Source organism: Haemaphysalis longicornis, unplaced genomic scaffold, assembly GCF_048455015.1.
Source record: "Haemaphysalis longicornis isolate Haplotype H1 unplaced genomic scaffold, Haemaphysalis longicornis Haplotype H1 scaffold_5, whole genome shotgun sequence".
NCBI classification, from domain to species: domain Eukaryota; kingdom Metazoa; phylum Arthropoda; class Arachnida; order Ixodida; family Ixodidae; genus Haemaphysalis; species Haemaphysalis longicornis.
In genome coordinates this window covers 161,249,730-161,270,822 of record NW_027526385.1, presented here as the reverse complement: position 1 = coordinate 161,270,822, position 21,093 = coordinate 161,249,730, and the positions used below count along the sequence as shown (strand labels likewise).

Sequence of the window (21,093 nt, the reverse complement as noted above, 5' to 3'; positions counted from 1 at the left end):
TGCATCGTCCATTAGTTCCAAAAGTATGATAATTAACTGATTACATGAACAAATATATATGCCCCTAGCATCCTTGCACAACCACTAATCCTCACCAATGGGACTAGAAAATTAAGATACAACAACAAAATTCTGGGGCAATTTCGGCCCCTACCAGGAATTTAGGAGGTTTTCATGCTCCATTTACGTGTCTAAGCCGACAACCATTTTCTCACAAAGCCTGTAAACACCTACTTCTGCCTCATGTAACCACTGCAAAGCTAAACAAAGGAGAATACTTTTATAGCAGCTTCTTGTAATGAATGAAGCAAGAAATAACAGAAACCTGGAACATCATGGAAAAACAGTGCAAAGATAACAGAAAAACGGCGAAGACAACTGTCATCTTTGCACTGTTTTTTTCTTATAAACCAGTACCAACTAACCCAACTGATAGTACTTGTGCAGAAGGCTGGAATGCACAGTACCTTTGCACAGTGCTTTTCAGCTCAGCGGCGGAGGTCAGCACACTTCTGCGCCAGGTAGCGCGTCAGCAACTTGTGGCGCTTAGGGAGGTCCGCCTCAGCAACACCCCTCAGCGTTAGGTAACGCCAGAAAGCATCTGCAAATATAGTAGTATAAGTGCCTGTTATTGTGCCTGCTCGGCAACAAACATCATATTTTTTTTGTTTTAACAGTGAAGCTGGTTAGCAAATCGAAATTTTTCATGTCCACAGTAAAAACACCAAAAAAATTTCAAGGCACGCACACGTGAGCGCAAGCCTCGTGGCAATCACCTGGCAGTTAACAATACCGAAAAAATTCCGAGCACTCGTGCGCATGCCTCGCAACGACTGCCCAGCGTCCCCGGCGCACCTTTTTCAAGCCAAGCATACCCCCTTAAGGAGATTGGCCAAGATGGTGGCGACCGCCCATCAGTTAAAAAAAGATAAGAAAATGTCGAGAGCGTGTGTGCCTCGTGGCGATCGCCCAGCTTCCCCGGCGCACACTTGCAAGCAATAAGCATGCCCACTTGGGGCAGATTGGCCAAAAAACGCTCCAGCATTCACTGTAGTCACGGCAACACTTTCTCAGAACGAGAAAGACTTCAGCGTTTGCCGTAATCGTGACAACACTTGCTCTTAACAACAGACACGTCATCCAACAGACGTGTCCAACAGACACCCCCATCCAACATGATGTCCAATGATTATGACTTCAAAAAAAATGAAGGAAGCTCACACTTATAGCAACAATGATGGAGTAAAGGTCATTGCAGCAGCAAAGAAGCAGCAAATGAGCTGCAATTGTGGACTTAAACCTTCATGATGATTGTGAAGGTTAACAGCTTCACTACCTTCAAGTCTTACACGTTAGTGTGAGCTTCCTTCACTTTTTTTTTCATCCGTGAGTTCAACCGCCATACTCTCTGCAAAAAAAAAACAATACAGGTTAAAGTGCCTCACAAAGGTGTCTTGGCCCACCAGCCTCCCCTCAGGCCTTTGCCACACTCTCCTCCTCCTCTTTTCTGTTCACTCTGTCTTTTCTTTTATGTCTTCTTCGTTCTTTTTGATTTGAGGCCGACAAATGATGCGAAACCACAGGAGTAAGTGCGTAAAAGCTGCGCTCTAAAACACTGGCCACAATCGCGCCCAGTGAAAGTAGATATCAAGCGAAGCTGTTGCAAAACCACTACACATGCTGAAAGGGCAGGGTGTGAAATGTTCCTCTTTGTCTCGGGGGGGCTTGCCATTTGCGCTTGGCTTCCCTGGAGGGAAATACTGGACTATGCCTAGCCTGACGCTTGTGCTTGCCCTTGAATGACGTGCGACATCAACCCCCGTTTTAAAGAGCAGCTGCAAGCGCAATCTTTACCAGGAACACATGGGGAGGAGAGGGGGGGGGCATTGTTCCTAAATGCCTTATCAATGCCTTATACGGATGCTTGTTTTGTGGTTTTTTGTGCTGAATACTGAGCTCTATGCTGTATGCCTGGTTTGAGAGGCGTACGTGCTCGGGATCTTAGGAGAGAACTGCTGGGTCCTGCCTGAGTTTTCTATTTACGACATAAAATTTTCTGACCAATGATTTGCTGTACAAGAAAGCTCAAGGAAGGTGGTACAAAAGTCTCTAGGTGCACACTAACAAGGAGGTCCAAAGAGACATAGGCTGGTCCTTGTTACTTGCAACAATAACCTCGTGTTGTTGCGTCCTGTGACTCTTGGCAGAAGAAAGAACACAAAAATACATATACTGCATGCCCACTTGCAATTTTCTAAAAAGTGCGAATGCATATGTGCAACTAACACAGACTGCACGGGCAGCATGACCATGCTAACCTTTCAGGCACAATGGCCTGCCTTAAATGGTATACAGACTCTTTACTTTAGATGAGAAAGATAATGCAAGTAACAGGCATACCCACCTTAAGCAAAAATTAGAAGATGCATTGAAACTACACTCATAAACAAGATGTCTCTGCAGGATTAAGTTAGTTTGTCTGTTATTACTAATTACTTCTTTTTCATTGTTCCTTTACCACAAGTTTACTGAGTTCTGTATGAAAGCAAGTGAGCCCTCACCTGACAGTGACGCCACTTTTTTGGGTGTCAGTGGCGTTTGCTTTTTCACCGTCCCCTTGGCAATTGCCTGGTTGGACAGAGTGCCCGTCAAGCTGCGCTCCTTGAGGGTCTCATTACCCCACAGCCTCACAGCCAGTTGCTTACAGAAGGCGGAATCCGTGGGAAGGCTGATTAGCCCCTCCCACATGTCCTCTTCAATGTAGGAACCATGGCCCAGGTGAACCTAAATAGAAAGCGCATACGCCGACTGTTTATTTTGAAACTACATCAAATCATGCACTTATACGCCTCGAGCTTAGCCATTTCTGTGCCACCTGCCGCCACTTCCCCGCGGTGTTTGCAGGATGGGCGCTGCGTGGCTGATAGGGGCTCATGCAATGTTTTGGTTGTCTTTAGTGTCTTTTTGCCTTTCTGTGCTCTAAATAATTTGCTACAGCACGTCTCTTAGCAAATAGTACAGTTAGAGCACTTCAAAAAACAGCTGCGTCTTGGTAGAGTGCTCCAGCGCCAACAAGAAGCCTCCAGGGGTGCGGTTCTGCACACTACTTGGCCGCTCTTACGGGCATTGGCGACGGTAGCAGCATATCACCAGTGCCACCTCTGAATATGTCAGGCACAAGTGAATTCGATTGTCGCGTCGCTTAAACATGATACTGGCACATTAAGAGGTTGATTTTGTATTGCAGTCCAGACAACAAATGCGGCTTGGTTTCGAATATATACGTCGTAAAAAAATATGTTTCGTGGATGTGATTAGGAGAAACCTGACAATATCTTGTGCCTTTTATGGGAATATAAGCTACACAACAATTTTAAGTATATTCCAAGGCACTCCGTCATTACGGATGTGCACACTAATGCCCTATAGCAAGAACCAAGTAAAGTTAGTGAAACAACGGAAAAATAAATGGTCTGCAAGCCGGAAGACACGGACTAGCTTGCATGGGAATGTACAACGCAGTGAAGCCTCGAAAATGCTAAAGTTCTCCTAAATGTAAGCCAAGTAGGAATCCTAACCGGCTTTGTACTACGCGACCTGCCCACGCGCGCCGATTCTGCGTGCCCAATTTGTTATTGCTTGTTTGGTTCTTTTTAGATCTTTTCAGCAGCACTGCACCAGCTGGCACTGGTTTTAATTCTCACTTCTCCGCTGAATTAGCATTTTCTCGTTTTCTCAGCCTGCCACTGTTGTTATTTCATCTTTCTCTCGGCCCGTTGTGCTCCGTCGTTGCCGATTCACAATGGGGGTAGTGCACACTTTCTGTGAGATCGGCAGTGTGCCGAAATATGAGTTTTTTAACGCGAAACTGTTACAAGGATAGGCTGGCAAAAGCACGCACTCGGCTAGCATCCACTGAACGCGCACCCACCCGGATATCGTCTGCAAAAAGTGTCCACGGCAGCTAACCCTTTGCTAATGTGTTCAATCTCATTCGACAGCGTGCGTACATACACAAGGATAAAACAAAAAAACATATCCAGTGTAGTTTATGGCATGGAATAGACAAAAAGGAACAGAAAGAAGCACTTTGCCTGCAGCTTCATATAGCGTGACAAAAGAAAAATAAACCGGAAGAAACATTTGCCACGTGGTAATTCCCATTGACTTACAACACACAGCACGATTACAAAAAGAAAAAATATAACGGTGTCAGAAATTTGCCATTGGCTGTTAGCTACCGAGGCAGTGTAGGAGCAGCATGAATAGTTATTGTTGAAAAGGTAGCTGCAGTGAGTCTGATGCCAAGGTTGTAGGTTATACACGACTTAGGCAGGAGGCGCTTCGACAAAGCTAGCCAAAAAAAAATGCATTCACGAAAGAATACGTTGAAAGATCCTGCAATATTTTTGCACCATGAAGTGAAGATATTGTACGTGATGTTCTTTGCTGCGTACAGCTGAGCAAGCCCGGCATGTGTACGGTAAATGCAATCAGTTTCCAACAGGTTTTAATCGCATCAGTATGGGATCAGTCGCTCAAAAAGTTATCCCAAAGATAACTGCTCCTCATTGCAAGCATTGGCTTGGACGGCTGCTACACTCAATTTTGCCATTTGTTGGGCATGTAACAACCCCAACGGAGCACCAAACGTGGCGCTCAAGTTTGGTGAAAACGCGGCAGTCGCTGAAAAGGTTGCCGTCAATTTGTTCTCCCTTCGCTGGAAAAACTGTTTCCTTACAAGAATGACGGCGCTTCCATGCACAGAATGGCCCTGTTGGGTTGTTTACACAAATTCGCGCTTTCCCTATGAACTTTTGCACCTGCACAGACAAGCTTCACGTCAAAAAAAAGTATATCCCCGACGTAAAGCTAAAGGAAAGCTAATATCTCGGTTTTGTAGGCTAATTGAAGACAAGTGCCATTGTTGTCGCCGCAAGGAAGCCACCTCCAAGTCCTGCTTCCCTTATGACAGCAGCATTTGTGCGTGTAACATCGCAAACATCGGGTGCGTTTTGCAACTTAATGCCCTTGCACTGCAGTGTGGAATGGGCAATAACTAGTATAGTGGCAACAGCTATGCATAGCCTGGGCAATTTATATGCAGAACAAAAGTCAAGATAATATATTACCTGTCCATCTTCCGTTAGCGTGCCAGAAGTCTCATCCAGCTCTGAGGCCTCGTTCCCAAGGGCTGGGAAAAAAAAGATGGAAAGCACATTATAAACCAGTTGAAAGGAAGTCTGTTGCATTTCCATCAACCGAGACCAATCGACTGCATTGTCTCTTCATGTTTCTTCACGTAAAAAACAATTGCACACCAATGTTCAGTTAGAGGATTGACAGCAAGATATAATAAATATTACTTCAGTGTTCAAGGAACAAGGGCTTGCTGAGAAGAGTACATCAATCATCTAAGAGTATATCTTGAGAAGTACTTTAGAAAGACAGAATCAGCAACAGGAATATCCTAGTCCCACCTCTTACAGAACAAAACACACCTTTGCATGGCCGAAATGTGCCCTGCTGGCCACGAACAACACTGGCATCTGCGTAGGATAAAACATCAGCATGTCAAGCCAAGCTTCCAAACATGCTTTATGCTGGGTCAAATGAAAAACATTAAAGGAGCCATGAAGACAAAATACAAGTTTGTATTATTCAAAAGATTTCGTGTTTTATTGTGCCCCGAGTGCTTGTCCAAATGCAAACGATGCTTTATTCACTCAGAAATTATTTATTTTAAGTTGAAATTTTCATTTTCCTGCTAAATCGTGCGTTTTCGTGGTCTGCAATGACATCACAGGAATCAACTGCCCTGCAGCCTATTGGGAAGACTTGCTTACTGTTAGTGAACATATACGGTGCCACCATACCATCACAAGCTGTTTTCTGCCTTTGGTTTGTTTTTGACCGTATATAACTGGCTGTTTTCATTCAGGAAGAAAATAATTGTTTCGTGAAACATAGTGCTTGCTCAACAAATATGGTCTTGTAAGACACTGTTGCTTACGTCAATCGGCCAGTGTCGTCAGAGAAAACTCCAAGGCCCCGCAGTCTTGTTTTCTACCCGTCTCTGTTTCTACCTTTTGTCCCTGTTGTGCAAGCGCTTTCACCTTCAAGATGAACAGCTACCAACTAGCCCAATTGTCCGTTCTATTACAGCTAAACCAAGCATAGTGCGCGCAGTACCAACAATAGTACGCATCGGTACTTCTAGGTTTACGTGTGCTTTCGTAACTTCCACTGTATATTCTCCCATTCTTACTGCTACAAAAAAAGTGCCCTAAATTTAAGTGCAAACAGCCCGTTCGGCAAACTCCTAATCTCTTCCTAATGTGCATTTGATTTGGCCGGCGTCCGCCAATCGCAGGGCTAACTCGTACGACATCATACGTTCTGTTGCGGGAAATGAGCTAATGGGTCGCATGGCCATTCCCTTTTGTCCTAATTTTGTGGCTTGTTTGAGCGAAGTTTAGTTAAAAGTGGTGTCAGTATGATTCTAACGAACCAATTTTTTGAATGAACCAAACTTGTGTTTTCTCTTCATGGCTCCTTTAAAAGCGTCATTTTTAGAAAAATACAAAAAACACATTCCCTCTTCATTCTCAAAGTATAGCAGATATCACATTACATATCGAAGTACATTTATGTGCCACAGTTTGTAATCAATCTACATTGCTGTTATAGGAAATTATGGGACAAAGTATGCACCGATAAGCCGACCTGGCAGCCGGCAGGCGTAAATGCAGCACTAATGCCAAGTCTAAGCAACCTCCTGAACTAAACCTAAATGAGCGCTAAAAAAAGCAATTACACACCACGACTATCAAATATGTTACATAATAAGAGCCCCCTCTCCGCCCCCCATGCCTTTCAGGCTGTCAGCAAGGGGCTGCTTCTATTTTTAAAAAAGAAGTCACTGACACTGCGTGAAGTAAAAACTTTGGGAGACAACTACCGTTCTTAACTGACTCAACGCGCACTTTTTTAAGAAAAGATAGGCAGAAAAGTCGCATGCGCGTTAGGATCGGATATGAAACCGAAACTGCCGAAACAGCGGAAATTTTGTCCCACGTACCCATCGTCATCGCCATCTCAAGATGGCGCCATAGCTTTTAGCCACTTTTAGCAATGACTTTCAGACCATCCATGTTTTGGACACAGGAAACCTAGGCTTTTCTATCGGCGTTCAGACAAATCGTCAAATGGTTCCACTCGCGCGCTTGATACAGCAATGGCAGTAGCAGCAACCAAGGTGCGCCGCTTCCCCGAGTGGCTTACGAGCGACTCCCATGCGTTTAAAACGAGCGGTCGGCTGAGGCGTGTCCCTCTGGAGAAGCTCGCGGGATGGGCGTGCAAGGTATGGGCCACGATCCCATCGACCATGGTTGAAAGTTCGTTCAGTAGTGTGGCATCGCGAACGCGCTTGGCGGCACCAAGAACGAGGTGTACTCAGCGCAAAGCTACAAATAGTAAGATGAGAGATTACTTCGGGAAATAAATCGCCCGTTTCTCTTGCATTCTTTTTTCTGGGTCACAAAGTTCCGAGTGCGTTAGAATCGGAGGTGCAACTTTTTCAGGTTTTTTTTTTGCCAGGAAAATTAAGTGCACGTTAGAATCAGGGGCACGTCAGAATCAAGTAAGTACAGTACAATCGGCCTTCTACATTTACACAAGCTGATGAAGTCGATGGTTGGACGGCATACTGTCTGGTCAGGTAGCATACTACAAAACAAGAAACACAGGTCACTGACGTCAAAAACCAATTGACGTTTCGGGAGTGCTACGGCTCCCTTGTTTACAATGCTCACAATTCACAATGTTCACAATTTACACAAGCTGTAATATGCCAACCTGTATGGCGGGCTGAAGCTCCACTGCCACTGGGTGCCGAACTTGGCACAGGAGGTGGTGGCTTTGCCGACACAATGTGTCTCTCTGGAGCTGCTGGTGCTGGAGCTCCTAAAGGGTACAGTGCAAAGATGAGAGCTGAAAAAGCAATTACGCATCACGACTATCAAATATGTTACATAATAAGAGCCCCTCTCCCTGCCCCCCATGTATTTCAGGCTGTCAGCAAGGGGCTGCTTCTATTTTAAAAAAAGTCACTGACACTGTATGAAGAAAAAACTTTGGGAGACAACTACAATCGGCCTTCTACATTTACACAAGCTGTAATATGCCAACCTGTATGGCGGGCTGAAGCTCCACTGCCACTGGGTGCCGAACTTGGCACAGGAGGTGGTGGCTTTGCCGCCACGGTGTTTCTTTCTGGAGTTGCTGGTGCTGGAGCTGCGAAAGGGAACAGTTCAAAGATTGTTGGCAAAACGGGGTAAGCTTTGACAGTGTAGGGGTCACCGCAAGCTCTTAAGTGCATGCGCGCTGCACTTCATCAGGTATAAAGCTCCACAGTTTCATGTGCCATAAGAACAAAACCTAAACTGCAGAGGGTAATGCTGATGAACGTTATGAAAGGTAAAAAGGAATTTAAATCTGAAAGCTTCAGAGCACAGACTTCTACTTTTCCTCAGGATCTTCATTTCACTTCCTCACAAATTAACGTGGACGCCTTGTGTATGAACACAGACACAAGCATTAACTGTTGCCTTATGGTAGTCAGATAATTTATCCAAGATGAATATAGGCTAAAGTGGTACGACGTGTTCAGGGTGCTACCAAAACAAATGCCAGGAACGAGACAAAGTGTGTGGAGTACATTCGTCGCGTCGGCTTTTTCCGTTCAATCTAAAGCCTGGCAATAGTGTTTCAACCTATGAGTGGTGCTCAGCCCGCCCATAGCCAAAACTTTTTTTCAAAGGGGGTTATGGGTTATTGGAAGGGAGGGGTTTTACCAAACAGAGCACTAAACCTTGCTTAGATGCTGGCTGGAAAAAATTCCTAAAGGGTTCAAAACCCCAAACCCCCCCTCTGGCTATGCCCCTGCTGCTCAGCACGAAACAGCATTTTTTACAAAGCACAGATTCTACTTTTCCCTGCCACACCACATTAAGTAAACATAACAGGAGCAGCATACTTTCAGACACCTCGGCAAGGCGCCTAGTATGAACAAGTACAAGAACCTAGTGTAAATAGGTTTACATACCTTGCGCAAATATCTTTGCACACAGTGCTCTTTGGAGTTCTTTGTTAAGGATCTGCTCCTCTTTGAGCTTGCTCTCCAATTCTTTGACCGCCACCTCCAGTGCCTGTATCTTGCTCTGCGCATCCGCGCCTTCGTGCGCTTCAAGGCAGCGGGCACCTCTCAGCACCTCTCCCTCGGCAGCTCTCTTGGCAACGATAGCAGGCTCGTTGCGTTTTGCCTGCGTCGACAGGCCCCATGTTACAAGGACAAAACTACATGCCAGCTACCTACATTGCCACTCGCTGCAATCCAATCCACCAACCAAACCCACCGTGCTTTGGAGTTCGAAGAAGCTACGCACTTGACAATGTTCCTTACGCGCAATACTGCGCAGCCATCGGTGTCATGCTCACTGGCGACATTGTATTATCTGCTTAATAGTATTCCCAGGGGGTGCCTTTGCACTGCAGTACAAATAAACCGTTAACAAAACGTAGCTTCAGAATATATCCACCACAAATTAAGGATAAACCTCTGGGATCTGGGATTTGTCCTTTTTTGTTGTTAAATCATGCTGGCTTCGTCAGAGATCATTTATTACGGGTTGCCTCGTTTGCACCTAAGTAATAACCCTTAGTAACTAGCTCAGGAGTGTTACGACGAAAGGTCAATAAAAACCACGTGCGCCCACTAAAACTTCCCATGATAGGCAGGCGATACTATGCGTCCAGCGACGACGACATCTATGGCTGCACTCGAAAGGGCGCAACAATGCACGCTTTAAAAGACATGGCTTCTTTGAACTCAAAAGCAGTGGAATCGCTCAACGCCGATTGTGGCGAGCTGAAATGTAACCAGCGCCGTTCTACAGCCAAACGTGCCTCTTGAAAACTGGACGTGCAGAAAGACACACCAGCAGGGTGACGATTAAGTATGATCCGATATGGTTATATCAGATATGGGCCCCAGAACGCCGCTCGTTGCTTCACGTCAGCGTTTCTAGGCACCGCCGGGAGGCAATTCGGCAATCGCTACCGTGCCCCGTTTACTTCTGCGCGGACCTGTACATGGAACACATACATTACGCGAAGAGGTCCCACGTACCTTCTTTTTTGAGAGCCCAGCATTCGCAACATCTTCTTTGCGCTTCTTTTTTGACGCGCCGGCCTTTACATTCCGAGCGGCTTTTCGATTGGTTGCTCGCCATTCCTTCATTTCTTCTTCTGTTTCTGCAGTTCGTAGCACACATAGGAAGAATATTTCAGTGTACAAATTCCCGCAAGGCTTCAAAAAATGGTCACTTACCAGTCATGTGCACTATTACTGCTTCGTAGTAGCCCCCGCGGGTTCTGTCGTCTCCCTTCCAGAAAACATCGTAGAACGTCTCCCTCTCAAAGTCGTCAATGTCTTGAGGAAAGAAAAATCTTACGTCTTCATGCGTAACCACGTCTTCCTTCTCCTTCGCTGTGTAATCACCAACGCACTCAACTAGAACATACATCGCACAAGTTGGAGACACACGAGAAAAAAAGAAGACCACAGAGGTAAACGCTTACCACGCGACAGCGAAAAGAAGAAACGTAAAAAAATACACAAAGAAATCAGATTGGATTGGATCGACTGTGTCTAGTACAGCTAATGCTGTTTTGTTATTTGCCTGTCCAGAGCAGTCATGGAGGAAAGAACCTCCATGAAAGCAGCTTGGAGCAGTCCAAAACTTCTCTACGAGAAGGGAAAAAAAGGAGGGAAAAAAGGTGTAGGAGTTGAACTTTCAACGGCCGCTTCTGTTAGTCGTTTATTGGCCTGTCCGGAGCAGTAACTATGATTTTAGTAGTTCGTAAACTCAGTGTGACTGCGTGCTCCAATAAAATGTAAATTTGTGAAGTACAACCAACGCATATTATTTGCGACTAACACTAATCACATTGTGCTGGAAGTAGCAATAGTAATCGAAAATTGTTTTTTTTAAGTATTTTAAATGAACAACAAAAAAAGCACACATAGGAAAAGGTGGCAGCAGTGACCCCACAATTATCACCCTTGTCCCTAAAGCGTCATCTGTCTATTATTTATAGTAACTGCTTTGTTTACCTTGCGTTTTTTCCGAACGTCCGAACCAACGTTGGTCCGCACGACTTTATACTGGGCTCGAGTGCTACGCTTCTTTGGGGTGTGTGCGGTGTGTTCGTGTGTTTTTGGTGGCGTTTTGCGTTCATGTGCAGCCATGACCTCTCCGCAACAGAAGCGGTACCGTCGGTACCTAGAACCCGGAGAACGGTATGATGTGCCGGAGTCGACGCTTCGATACCAGCGGGAAAAACAAACTTTCCAACGTGCTGATTCCCTGCTCGATGGTGCAAGCAGCAGTGCACCAACAGACGGTGACGACGTTGCAGCTAGCGAAGAGGGTGTTTTGCAAAACGCTGAAGAGGCGGCGCAACACCGGGAAAATCGCAGTGATGGGTACTCTGAAGAGTCTGGCCAATCGGCAGCCAGTGATATTGGTGAGCCTGAGGCCAGCAAAGAGTTCTTTGACTGCCAAGGAGAAACAACGGGCGAATTTCGCGGTACTGGTGACTTTCTCCCCAGTGACGACGACGGCAGAGACAACGACGACGACAGCGGCGGCGACGACGACGACGACGACGACGACGACGGCGACGACGACGACGACGACGTGAAAACGTACATAAACAAATGGCCGAGCGAGAAGCTTCCAAACCTTGGAATAAGCAAAGCCCAGGCTGTTCTGCTAATTCTCACGTACGTTGTGCACGCGGGCCTCACGTGGTCGCAGATCGATGGGCTTTTGAAGCTGATCAACACTATTTGTGGGATAGACGTTGTCGCAGACAATAAGTACTTGTTCAGGAAAATGTGGCGGAGCAAGATGGATACCCTCAACGCCCAGTTCTTTCGCAAGAAGTGCTTTGAATACCTGGGCTTAAGAAACAGGAAAGAAACATCACACACGTTCACGTGCAGTGTGTGCAAAGTCACCCGATCTGTGCGCAGTCTGTTGGCGCAAGGAAGCTTCTTTCTTGTTTTCGATCTCAAGAAGTTGCTTGCGGCCGCAATTTCGTCTTCTGCCGGTACACTGTACAATCGATTGAAAAATATGACCAGGAGTGCCTCTGGTAGATATGCCGACATTACTGATGGGCGTCTGTACCGGAGCATAAGGCTGAACCAAAAGGCGAAGTGGAGTGATGTGACAATAACCCTGAACACAGATGGGTCACCCGTTTTTAAGGCGAGTAAGTCGAGAGTCTGGCCCATACAGTTCTTTATTAACGAGCTTCCATTTAACCAGCGGTTTCGCAATGTCATTGTGGGAGGACTGTGGTTTGCCAAGGTGCACCCACCTATGCACTTGTTCGTGAATACATTTGTGAAGCTCCTGAATGATGTTGGAACCATTTCGTGGCGCCATGGTGACGAAACCATCCACTCCAATGTGTCCGTTGTGTGCTGTTGTGTGGACTCTCCAGCAAGGGCTTCACTATTGAATATGATGTACTTCAATGGATATTACGGCTGCCCTTGGTGCCTGCTGGAAGGAACTCCCGATGGTCGTGAGTATTCTATCATAAATTGATAAACACTTTTGCGCAGAAGTACAACTGTTTAATTAAACAATGTAACGAAGACATTTTCATTTAGGAGGAATGGTGGGTGAAGAATATGGGCTAGGTAACATGGCACTGGTTTGTTGCAGACAGTTCATGTAGCGCTATTATGTAAAACAGCACTTCATAGATGTTTCATTGAATGCTGTCTGCCTGAAAAGCATTTAGTTGAAGACAGTTTACCGAATTTTGTCGGGCGCAGCACAGCATTTTACATGAACACGCGCTACCACCGCCACTTCGCACTAAGAGCCAAACTGTACATGATTCAGATATGTATACACCATCTACAGAAAGGTGGTTCAGTTATGGTATTGTACAGCTGGCGTATAGGTTATCTGTTAACAATGTATGCCGAAAGAGAAGCCAACTATGGACTATGGGGAAGACAGGAATGTAACCATGCACCAGACAGTGCGAGGTGCAAGGTAATAAACTGGAACCAAACAGTCAACAAGATTGCAACGTTTACTGGTAGTGCTTTTGTGTGGTTGTCCAAGTACAGTAGACTCTCGATAAACGGAACTTCAAGGGACCGAAAAAATTAGTTCCGTTTAACAGGAGTTCTGTTTACTGAGATAGATGAGCAAAGGTGCAAATTTATGTGCGTGCACACTCGTAAGGGCATTTCATGGAACTCTAAGCACTAGAAGGTGAATGTAGTGGGTAGTTTTTCAGAAGGCAAGAAAACTACAAGAGGCTTAGGCGGAGCATTCACAAAGTTGATTTGGCAACAATGAGTCGCTGTGCACTACAAAATGCATCAATTATTTTTGTTTGAGTCCTTGCAACTGCATTTTCACAGAGGCTAGAGGCCGGAACTTCACAAGTGCTTACGAGCCACCGAATTTAGAAGACGGCAACGTCGTAATGAAGCGTGAATAGCACCACGATGGCATGAATGAGGCGGCAGGAGCTAAGTCCTGTAACCTCGGCGTCTTGAATCGAGACCGAACGACTGGAACAAGAACTGCGATGTTGCATAAGTTGCGCTAACACGGCTAACCACTTACGAGACGAGGCTTACGAGGCCAACGAGGCTAAAAATAACACGGAGGAAGAAAAAACAAAAACGAAACAGCCGGAACCGTAAAAAGCCGATTCTCATGCCGAGGGGTATCACAAAAAGTTCCGATTCTGGTTCCGTTTACACAGTGATGCAGAAATTTTAGTTCCGATTACCGGACGTTTTTTTACGTTATCTGACTACAAAACCAACCAACTTACTGGCTACTGTTACGTTTAACAGCAATTCCGTTTATCGAGATTCTACTGTATAGGCTCACGTTTCAGAGGCACGTTTATGTGCTAAGCTGATTGATTGATTGTGGGGTTTAACGTGCCGACGCAATGCAGGCGATGAGGCGCGCTGTAGTGGAGGGCTCCGGAATAATTTTGACCGCCTGGGGATCTTTAACGTGCGCCGAAAATTCGTACACACGGGCGTTTTTGATTTTTGCCTCCATCAGAAAAGCAACCTCGTGCTCAGCAGTGCAACACCTTACCCACTGAGCCACCACAGCGGGTTATGTGCTATGCTTCACACTGCAATAGCTGCCATGGTGGGGGCTGGTGCAAGCAATGAAACATATGCATTATAATGGATGCAAATAAATGGACATCGTGGCTACAGATGTGCCTAAAAGATAATGCTAGTACCACACAAACAAGAGTGTGTTAGTTGCAGGTGCATATAGGTTTCAGGTGGGATTATGCTGTATTCTTGAAAACAAAAACAAGCTCCAAACAAGCAGTTTTTAATTTGGAGTTCGCTTTGAGGCTTGGATATCCTACCCTTAGTTGTCAACAATTTTTAGGTGTTACAGGCAACTTTTACTCTAAATGAAATTTTTTGGTAAAGCCGTAAAATCCACTGTCAAATTGTGCTAATTTTTTACGCTAGTCTGAATGGTAGTGGTTATTTTTTATTGCCTGATCCTGACAACTTGGCATAGCTTCTCTTGGTTGATCCTGGTGTACACCAATTGCCTTGTTGAGTTTTTGGTAATATCGCATCTTTATCTCCCAGGAACATTGCGGTACATTTCTGGAACCAGCCCAGCAGCACCACGTACTCACGCCAGTGTGCTGAAGGGCATGCGGAGTGCCTATGCACAAGGGAAGCGGACCCGTGGTATCAGGGGGCCATCACCTCTGTTGCTGATAGGATTCAACCTTGTGTGGTGCATGCCACCGGATTACATGCACTGCGTTCTTGAAGGTGTAACAAAGCAGATCACTGAACTCTGGATAAAGGGTACATCATTAGATTGCTACATTGAGAAGAATTTGCAGCAACTGGAAACAAGAATTTCCTAGCTGAAGCCCCCCGTAACTTTTTGTCGCCTCCCACGTCCGATCAAGGAACGGACGCACTGGAAAGCGACTGAGTGGTGTTATTGGCTGCTTTTTTACTCGCTGCCCTGCATGAGCGGCCTAATTCCTGATAGATTTGTTAGTCATTTTTCATCACTTTCCCAAGCCATTTTTCTTCTTGTTCAAGCCACAGTCACAGATGCAGACCTCCGCGAAGCAGACCGGCTTCTTTCTTCGTTTGTAAACAAAGTACGCACACTTTATGGAGACAGTGCCGCCACATTTAATGTCCATCAATTGTTACACCTCACGAAAAGTGTTGAAATGTTGGGACCACTATGGGGGACATCCACATTCCCATTTGAAAATGGGAATGGCCAACTCCTGAAGTTAGTCACAGCCGCGCAAGGTGTCCCACTGCAAATCGCCGAACGCTTGGTTATGAAATCATGGCTCAAGGCAGCTTCGAAAATTGTCAAACTGCCATCATTTCTTATGGCTAGGAAGAATAAGATTATTGACCTGCATCCCACACGAGGAGCTGGTGTTCATCTTCTTGGGGCCCCTTTAAGATCGAGGTCAATAAACAATGCTGTGGCCGAACTTTTCTCTGTTGAGTACGGTGCTGTGCCTGACCTGACGCATTACGCTCGCATTGAAATTAATGGAATGCAGATTCACAGCACGCAGTACCGTCGTCCGACAAAGACATGATCAAATTGTATAAGAGTTGGAAATGGCATGTATTGTGTGGTAGTTGACATCTGTTCATTTATTTTGCATGAGCGAAAAGTTGTTCTTGTTTGTCAAGAGTTGGTCCTGTCGCGGCCTGGATTTATGCATGCCTTGTACATACATCCTTGTCAGCGTCCACCACCATACAGAAACCTTTGTCTCTGCTTCCCCAAGGATGTTTCAGATCGATGTGTTTTGCTTGACCTGCTGAGGGAATCATATGTTTGTGACATACCAAACAACTATGTAATTGATTAACCAAACGGTGAGAGTGCACAGCCAAGATATATTGAGTTTTCCCTTATATTGCACGTCTTAAATGTGCGCTTGAAAATTCCATGTATTGATTGTAGGGTTTAACGCGCCGACGCAACACAGGCGATGAGGCGCGCCGTAGTGGAGGGCTCCGGATTAATTTTGACCACCTGGGGATCTTTATCATGCGCCGAAATCTCGTACACACGGGCGTTTTTGATTTTCGCCTCCATCAGAAAAGCGGCCGCCGCGGCCGGGAAGAAAATTCCATGTAGAAGCTACGAGCATTGTGCTTAACTCCAATCACAACTTCGCTGCGCATCCTTCTTTACCGAGTGAAATGGCTTGGAAAGTTTCTCGTTTCTTTTGCTTGACTATTTGAGGGCAGGTTACATTAGTGTAAGCAAACTTTCCAGTGTAGCGCACCAAGTCATGCATCACGAAAAAATTGTGAGATTCCTGGAGGAAGTCACCCAAGTTTTGGTGACAGTCATTTCGTCCTTATTACCACATGCTGCCCCAGAAGTAATGGCTTGTTATAAGTAGTTTTTTCATTTGCTGCTACAATTTTTTTAGATTGGGCATTTGTGTTTGCTGTCAGCCATTAACAGCTTCTAGGCGACAATAAATGTTGATTGATTGATTGATTGATTGATTGATTGATTGATTGATTGATTGATTGATTGATTGATTGATTGACTGATTGATTGATTGATTGATTGATTGATTGATTGATTGATTGATTGATTGATTGATTGATTGATTGTAGGGTTTAACGCGCCGACGCAACGCAGGCGATGAGGCGCGCCGTAGTGGAGGGCTCCGGATTAATTTTGACCACCTGGGGATCTTTATCGTGCGCCGAAATCTCGTACACACGGGCATTTTTGCTTTTCGCCTCCATCAGAAAAGCGGCCGCCGCGGCCGGGAATCGAACCCGTGACCTTGTGCTCAGCAGCGCAACGCCTTAGCCACTGAGCCACCGCGGCGGGTGACAATAAATGTTTCACAACTTGGCTACTAAACATTTTTACATACCTTTATATTTCCCCTTGGTTGTTGGGGAAGGTAACTTTTTGTATTCATCAATTCCTAATGAGCCATTTTAGTTGCAGCTCCGGATTAATTTTGACCACCTGGGAATCTTTGACATGCACAGAAATCTCGAACACGGGCATTTTAGCTTTTGGCCTCCATCAGCAAAGCGGGCTCCGCAGCCACTATCTAGAATTGCCAGCAGTGGTAGTCTCCCCGAAAGCTGTTCATCTTAACCGAAGAGTATGTGCAAGGCTGTTTGTCTTGAGCACTTTTTTTTGCATTGGGTCTACGGAAGTACGGAAGACCAAGCAAACGTTCCAATGTTGTCCGGCATAAGCAAGAATTTGTCTTAACCGAGTTCACTGTACTGCAATATAGATTGTTAGCGAATTTTCGTTCATTCACTTGAGATATTCTAACTGTTATGCAATTGTGTTTGGGCTCCCACATGGTTTCTTCTGCATCTCCTTGGATGCACAAATTATTCAGGCTATATCAAGCAGTGGTTCTTATTTGAAGGTCTGTGGACGGTTTAAGGTGGACACAGCTGAAGCAAATTTTTGTTTCTTGCTGCTTGTCTGTTGCTTGCTCGCCTGGCCTAGTTGCATGGTTCTGTGCAATAATTGTACGGCTGCATACCTCTCACAAGATAGTCTTCCTGTTGTCCTTAGGCATGTCAACACTCATGAATAGGTTTTTTCACATTGTGCCTAGAAGTGAAGCGATATATTGGAAAGCTTTGACCACGTTATGGGAGAACGAATTTTCCTGCTTTCCTATATATCACGTGCATTTCAACCTAACACTTACAATGTGTAGTTTTTGTCTCAAATGTCCCACCTAACTCCTGTATATATGTCTTTTTAAATAAACACATCTGTGAACCACAAAAAGAAAAACAGCTTGCTCATTTTTTGCGACAAGCTTGTATGTCAGCATCCTGTGTACAGTTGCAAAAATGTTTGTGTTCTAGCACTTAGCAACTGTGATTGAGATTTTGTGCATGGACCCAAAAAGTACATGTGGATCAGCATCCTTCATGGACTTAAAAAATTCATCTAAATTATAGATGCAAAGAGTGCACTCTTTATCGCATTGCTTACTGTATGAACTTTTGTAAAGTATTGCATGAAACTGCTAATGGAGTCCGTCATGACAGATGTACTGTTACAAGTGGCATTAGTTGTAATGATGAATTAATGTGTCGTTGCGACAGGCGCCAGCATTGTTGCCACGTTTTGTTGTGACGACAGGATTGCCTATCAGTCCACTTGAATTTTGTCGTGACTACAAGAATGTCTGTTGTCACGACAGATGGGCTTGTTGTTACGAGCCTGTCGTCTGTCGTCATGACACATTTGCTGTTGTACACAACAGCTGGGTTTGTAAGGGTGACAGAAACAGCTGTCGTCACGACACAAATCTTCTTGTTGGGACGACTAAAGTTTGTGTCGTACAACAGATATTTGTGTCGTTGTGTCATAAATTGTTGTCGTTACAACAAAAATTTTTGTTGTTACAACAAGAATTTTTGTCGTTACAACAGAAATTTCTGTCGTTTTTTTCGACTGGGTAAACATTTCGGACATGAATCAAGATCTTCACACTTTACAGAGACATGTATTGGGTATAAGATATCGGCCGAGGGCGAGTCAACTATGAAGATGAGCCAATCTGTGCAACACGTGTGCCGAACGTTTTTCATGAGCCGGAAAAAGGCAACTGTAGTATCGTTACTACATTCAGAAGTCTTTGCTTATAGCCATAACCAACTATATAAGTAAGCTGCTCAATACAACTATGAATAGTTTGTAGAATATTATGGTATTCTACATAACTGCCAGACATGTAACTCCTTTAGCACTGCGGAAAAATTCTTCATTTTTCTCTGCTCTTTCAAAGCGGAATAAGATGCCCACACCATGCTGGTTATAATTTCAGGTCCTCCGTAGCACAGAATGTGGCGCTAGTCTACTCCACGACGCCTTCTCCTCTTCTAACTTCGCTTAAGGCTACAATATTCTACTTAATGTGAGAAAACCGGTAATAGTAAACCTAAGCTTCTCTCGCTATACATGGTTCGCGCGTTGAACGTTGCCAGCTTAAGATTCCAATGGTGGCCTGTTCAGACAGTCAACCTTAGCACCCTTGCATGCGTTGCTGGCCTGACCGCAGTCGTGATTTAGTGCTCTACAGCAGCTGTAGAGTGAGCGACAAAATTGCTTTTGGGATTCGTTGGTGAAGACCAACTACTGCACCAGGATGACCGGATCCATTCCAAGTGAGGCAGTGCTATTTGCCTCCCAAACATACTTCCTAATGCGGCTCCACTTATCTAGTTTTGCTTCTTATCCGCGCTGTTGGTTACTTGAGGAGGCAGCACTCCATTCACGCATAGGTGGTGGTGGGGTAGCCAGAAGAATGCAGAAGAAAGAAGAAAAAGGAAAGAGGACTACAGAATAAAATGAAGAAGAGGATGTGCACCGTGAATTCACAAGGGAATAAGAAGGTAATCAGTGTACTAAGCCTTTCTGAATGCGAAGCTGAGCCCTGTCAAAAGGTGGCGCCGCACTTCTCAGTTATGCGCGCCGTCGTAAAGGTTTACGAACAGAGACGATGGCGTAGATGAGCACGTTCTCCTACATGCGGCGACATTGCAAAATGTGAAATTAAATGTTCTCTCAAGCACGGACGAATAAAATGATAAACAAACAAAGTGGTTACTTACAGGAGAAGAAGTTGCAGAACCGGATGTGCGTGTATACAAATTGCCCTGTAATTCCTGATCTAGCGAAGAGCACAGGCAATTAACACCATCATACTGATAACTATAACAACATTTGGAACGAGTGCAAATGCATATTTACTGCATATTTCTTTCAAACAAATTACTTATACATAGGTAAGTATTCCCGAATGGGTGAAATTCGCAGTTGTGCCCTTAAAAGAAATCAAAAGAGGCAACACAAAGCAAGCATGGGTGTGCACGGAAATAGTTTACACAAACAGTGCATACGATGCTGAAATCAATACCTTAGGTGGCGTGGCCTAATTGGTCTTGGGCCTCCTTTCCCTAGTACTCGCCATTTCCGATGTAATGATATGCTCCGTCTTGTGGTAGTCGTGTCTGACTGCGGTGCACTTTGTACTTTTGTACCTTTCAACCGCATATCTTGCCGTTATAAATAGCCATTCAGGATTTTCCAGCGCGTCATATAAACTGTGCTATTCTTCGGCGCTTCGCAGGCCCTGCCTCAATGGTAGGGCACTACTCGTTCGCAACTCACCCCCTGGACGAAGGATGGACGTTACGTCGAGTCATCTTCATGCTGTTCCCTCCGTTTGGCCTGATTGCCGCCATAGAACGAGCCGTAGATACCGGCTATAGATTGCACAGCTGTTCTAGGAAGGGTGTCGACATTAGGGCTGGCTACACGTCCTTCCTAACACGCCATGGTTCTGCGCAAAGAGGTGAGTACTGTTAACAGCCTAAACGTTACGTCATGGCATACCTTTTAGTATCACTGACGATGAAGACGTGAATTCATGCTCATGTCCGAGTTCTTACGAGGGCTTCTTCAGCAGAACTATCTGAACCATCCTTGTTCCAACGTGACCGTTTATAATTTTTAAGTGTTGGTTACCCTAGGGTAGTTGAAATACTTCCCTCAATTTTTTTCGCTACAGGTTTCCTAACAAAAATCTTGACCAATACTTCTGATATCCCCCCCCCCCTGATTCAGGAAATCTTGAAGCGCTAATTTTCCCATATAAACGAGACACTTGCTACCGCTACAGAATTACTCCCCGCCGGTTGATTTCTACTTCAATATTATTAAAGATAAAGCAAATCAAATGAAAAAGTTTTTTGTCAAGCCCAGATTACGTTGTTACGTCACCTTTGTTGATGTGATGAAAATGAATTGTCGAGCAAGCGAAATGTGAATTCTTATTGCAAGGGCAATAAAATAGTCACATCGTCACCATTTTGCCGTCGCTCCTGTAACACGGCGAGAGCGTCGATTTGTGAACAGA

The 21,093-nt window shown here is 45.0% G+C and overlaps 1 protein-coding gene and 1 pseudogene across 2 annotated transcripts; one reads left to right on the top strand and one right to left on the bottom strand.

Moving 5' to 3' along the window:
• Nucleotides 1–473: 473 nt before the first annotated feature.
• LOC144139495 (uncharacterized) lies at nt 474–10,640 on the bottom strand. 2 transcript variants are annotated; one of them, XM_077671820.1, is made up of 9 exons: nt 10,391–10,640; nt 10,190–10,314; nt 9,107–9,323; nt 8,191–8,295; nt 7,858–7,965; nt 5,502–5,549; nt 5,133–5,194; nt 2,562–2,784; nt 474–601 (listed from the first exon to the last, which is right to left on the bottom strand). In XM_077671820.1, the coding sequence occupies exons 1-9, from the start codon at nt 10,584–10,586 to the stop codon at nt 489–491; spliced, it is 1,197 nt and encodes a 398-aa protein (XP_077527946.1). In that variant the 5' UTR covers nt 10,587–10,640; the 3' UTR covers nt 474–488. The 2 variants fall into 2 exon arrangements, with proteins under 2 accessions (XP_077527946.1, XP_077527947.1); XM_077671821.1 differs by having other exon boundaries at nt 2,706–2,784.
• A 669-nt stretch (nt 10,641–11,309) lies between these two features.
• On the top strand, nt 11,310–15,744 carry LOC144139986 (uncharacterized; annotated as a pseudogene).
• The last annotated feature ends 5,349 nt before the right edge of the window (nt 15,745–21,093 follow it).